This window comes from Mandrillus leucophaeus, unplaced genomic scaffold (genome assembly GCF_000951045.1).
Source record: "Mandrillus leucophaeus isolate KB7577 unplaced genomic scaffold, Mleu.le_1.0 Scaffold135, whole genome shotgun sequence".
NCBI lineage: Eukaryota > Metazoa > Chordata > Mammalia > Primates > Cercopithecidae > Mandrillus > Mandrillus leucophaeus.
In genome coordinates this window covers 1169738-1172362 of record NW_012101310.1, presented here as the reverse complement: position 1 = coordinate 1172362, position 2625 = coordinate 1169738, and the positions used below count along the sequence as shown (strand labels likewise).

Sequence of the window (2625 nt, the reverse complement as noted above, 5' to 3'; positions counted from 1 at the left end):
GAGTGAGCTGAGCTGTGTCCTGGCTCCCCTTTGTCCATCTGCAAAGATGGACAGCTCTGGCTCTCTCTCTTTTTCTCTGGGCGCCAGGGCACCTGCACAGTGTCCACAGGACAATTATACCTTTAACAGATAATAGTGGTGTAGAGCCAAGTGATGGCCTTTCCCATGTTACGGCTACAAGGCCTGTGTTAGCAGTGGAATTATACGCCTGCGCTCTAAACTTGCTGAGTCACGCAGGATGTAAACATCCTTCCTTGGCCTCTCCTTGACCAAAGCACAGCCATGTTCCTTACAGATGCTCACTCTGGCCACTTTTGTTCAACACAGTACTGGGAAGTTTATATAACTCTTAGAGCTCAGGCCAATCAAATTGGACTCTCTGAAGGCACACCCAGGCACCAGTGATTCCCTAAAGCTGCCCGGGTGATTTCAACAAGCAGCCAAGTTCGAAAACCACTCTTTTAGGGTATTTTTCTCAGAGGCTTTTCAGACAATGCACACTGAAATATAGACGGGCCAAGAGAGAACATTAGAGGGGACAGGACCCTTGTCACTTCTGGAAATACACCTGGCAGAAAATACGCAAATATTGCACACTTGACATCTGAGAAAGTATCTTGCATCTGTACAGAACTTAAATAAATTTATAAGATAAAACAAAAACCCCATTATAAAGCAGGCAAAGGACGTGAACACTTTGCAAAAGAAGACATACATGCAGCCAACAGGCATAGGAAAAAAGGCTCAATATCACTGGTCATTAGAGAAATGCAAATCAAAACCACAGTGAGATAGCCATCTCATATCAGTCAGAACAACTATTATTAAAAAGTCAAAAAATAACAGATGCTGGCAAGGTTGCAAAGAAAAGGGAATGCTTATACACTGTTGGTGGGAGCGTAGATTAGTTGAACCATTGTGGAAAGCAGGGTGGTGATTGCTCAGAGAGCTGCAAACAGAACTATCATTAAATCCAGCAATCCCATTACTGGCTACATACGCAAAGGAATATACATATTCTACCTTAAAGACGTATCTGATTGTATGTGCATCACAGCACTATTCACAATAGCAAAGACATGGAATCAACCTGAATGCTCATCAATGGTAGACTGGATAAAGAATATGTGGTACATATACATCATGGAATACTATGCAGCCATAAAAAAGAATGAGATCATGTCTGTTACAGGAACGTAGATGGAGCTGGAGGCCATTATCCTTAGCAACCTAATGTAGAAATAGAAAACCAAATACCACATGCTCTTACTTATAAGTGGGAGCTAAATGATGAGAACACAGGAACGCACAGAAGGGAACACAGACACTGGGGCCTGCTTGAGGGTGGAGGGTGGGAGGAGGGAGAGGATCACAAAAAATAACTACTGGGTACTAGACTGAGCACCTGGTTGATGAAATAATCTGTATAACTGTGACTTAAGTTTACCTATATAAAAAACCTGCACATGTACCTCTGAACCTAAAATAAAAGTTAAAAAAAAAAATAAAGAAAATAAGTAAATATGTTTAGTTCATTACCTTCCGTCATCTGGGCCTCCTAGTGATACCAAGTACAAATCATTTGGAGAAAAGGCCAGAGCTTCAATTTTGCCCTTGTGAAGGGACAGCCGAGCAAGCAGCTCTCTTTTCTTATAATCCCACAAAATGATATCTGCCTGGGGGCAAGAACACACCATCAGATCATAGGGAGGCATTAAAACCATCTGAGGAGATGACTACCCTTCTTGGTGAAAAACAATTAGTACTGTCACTTTTCTTTTTTTCTTTTCTTTTTTTTTTTTTTGAGACAGAGTCGCGCTCTTTTTTGCCCACGCTGGAGTGCAGTGGCGCGATCTCTGCTCACTGCAACCTCCACCTCCTGGGTTCAAGCAATTCTCCCTATCTCAGCCTCCTGAGTAGCTGGGATTACAGGCACACGCCACCACGCCCGGCTAATTTTGTATTTGTAGTAGAGACGAGGTTTCACCATGTTGGCTAGGCTGGTCTCGAACTCCTGACCTCAGGTGATCTGCCCGTCTCGGCCTCCCAAAGTGCTGGGATTACAGGCGTGAGCTGCCGCACCCGACCCGTTCTATCATTTTTCTAGAAATCAGATCAGGTTCTACAAACGTGACAGCAACACAATGGAAACAGCTTTAAGCAGGAACTTTTGTTTGTGAGCATTATCGGTCACAAGCTGCAACCTCGGGTGTAAAATCATCAGAGTCCTTCACTCGCGGTCTGACGGAATGAAGATGAGTTAAAAGAGAAGTCGAAAGGAAGAAGAAGGAAGAATAAAGCACACTGCCACACAGAACTAACAACTTGTGGCGGGGTAGTTCTTCTAGGGAGGCACCTCTAGATAAATTGACAATGAGTCGTTTTCACTGTATTCACCTTGAACCCCATGAATGTGACTTGTCCGGAGGCGATGTACCGTCCGGACCTGGAGATGGCCAAGCAGGAGACGTTGTTGCCGTGACCCTGTAGGAAGTTCTGCTCTTGAGTATTTATTGCCTGAATGAGGATTGTGCAACCAAGAGGAAAAATCAGATGCTCCTGGTCAGGATGGCATTTGAGACCAGTGGGCACATGTCCTGAAAGAGAGAGATGCACAGTAATAAT

The 2625-nt window shown here is 44.0% G+C and overlaps 1 protein-coding gene across 2 annotated transcripts in view; it reads right to left on the bottom strand.

The window, feature by feature from the left end:
- CFAP52 (cilia and flagella associated protein 52) overlaps positions 1-2625 on the bottom strand; it is an 82330-nt gene that overhangs the window by 67993 nt on the left and 11712 nt on the right. Inside the window, exons 2-3 of one of the 2 annotated variants that reach the window (XM_011973155.1) lie at positions 2398-2597; positions 1540-1676 (exon numbers count right to left, since the gene is read on the bottom strand). In XM_011973155.1, coding sequence (XP_011828545.1) covers positions 1540-1676; positions 2398-2597 — 337 coding nt within the window. The remainder of the gene's footprint in view (positions 1-1539; positions 1677-2397; positions 2598-2625) is intronic. The other variant, XM_011973156.1, reaches the window with a different exon arrangement.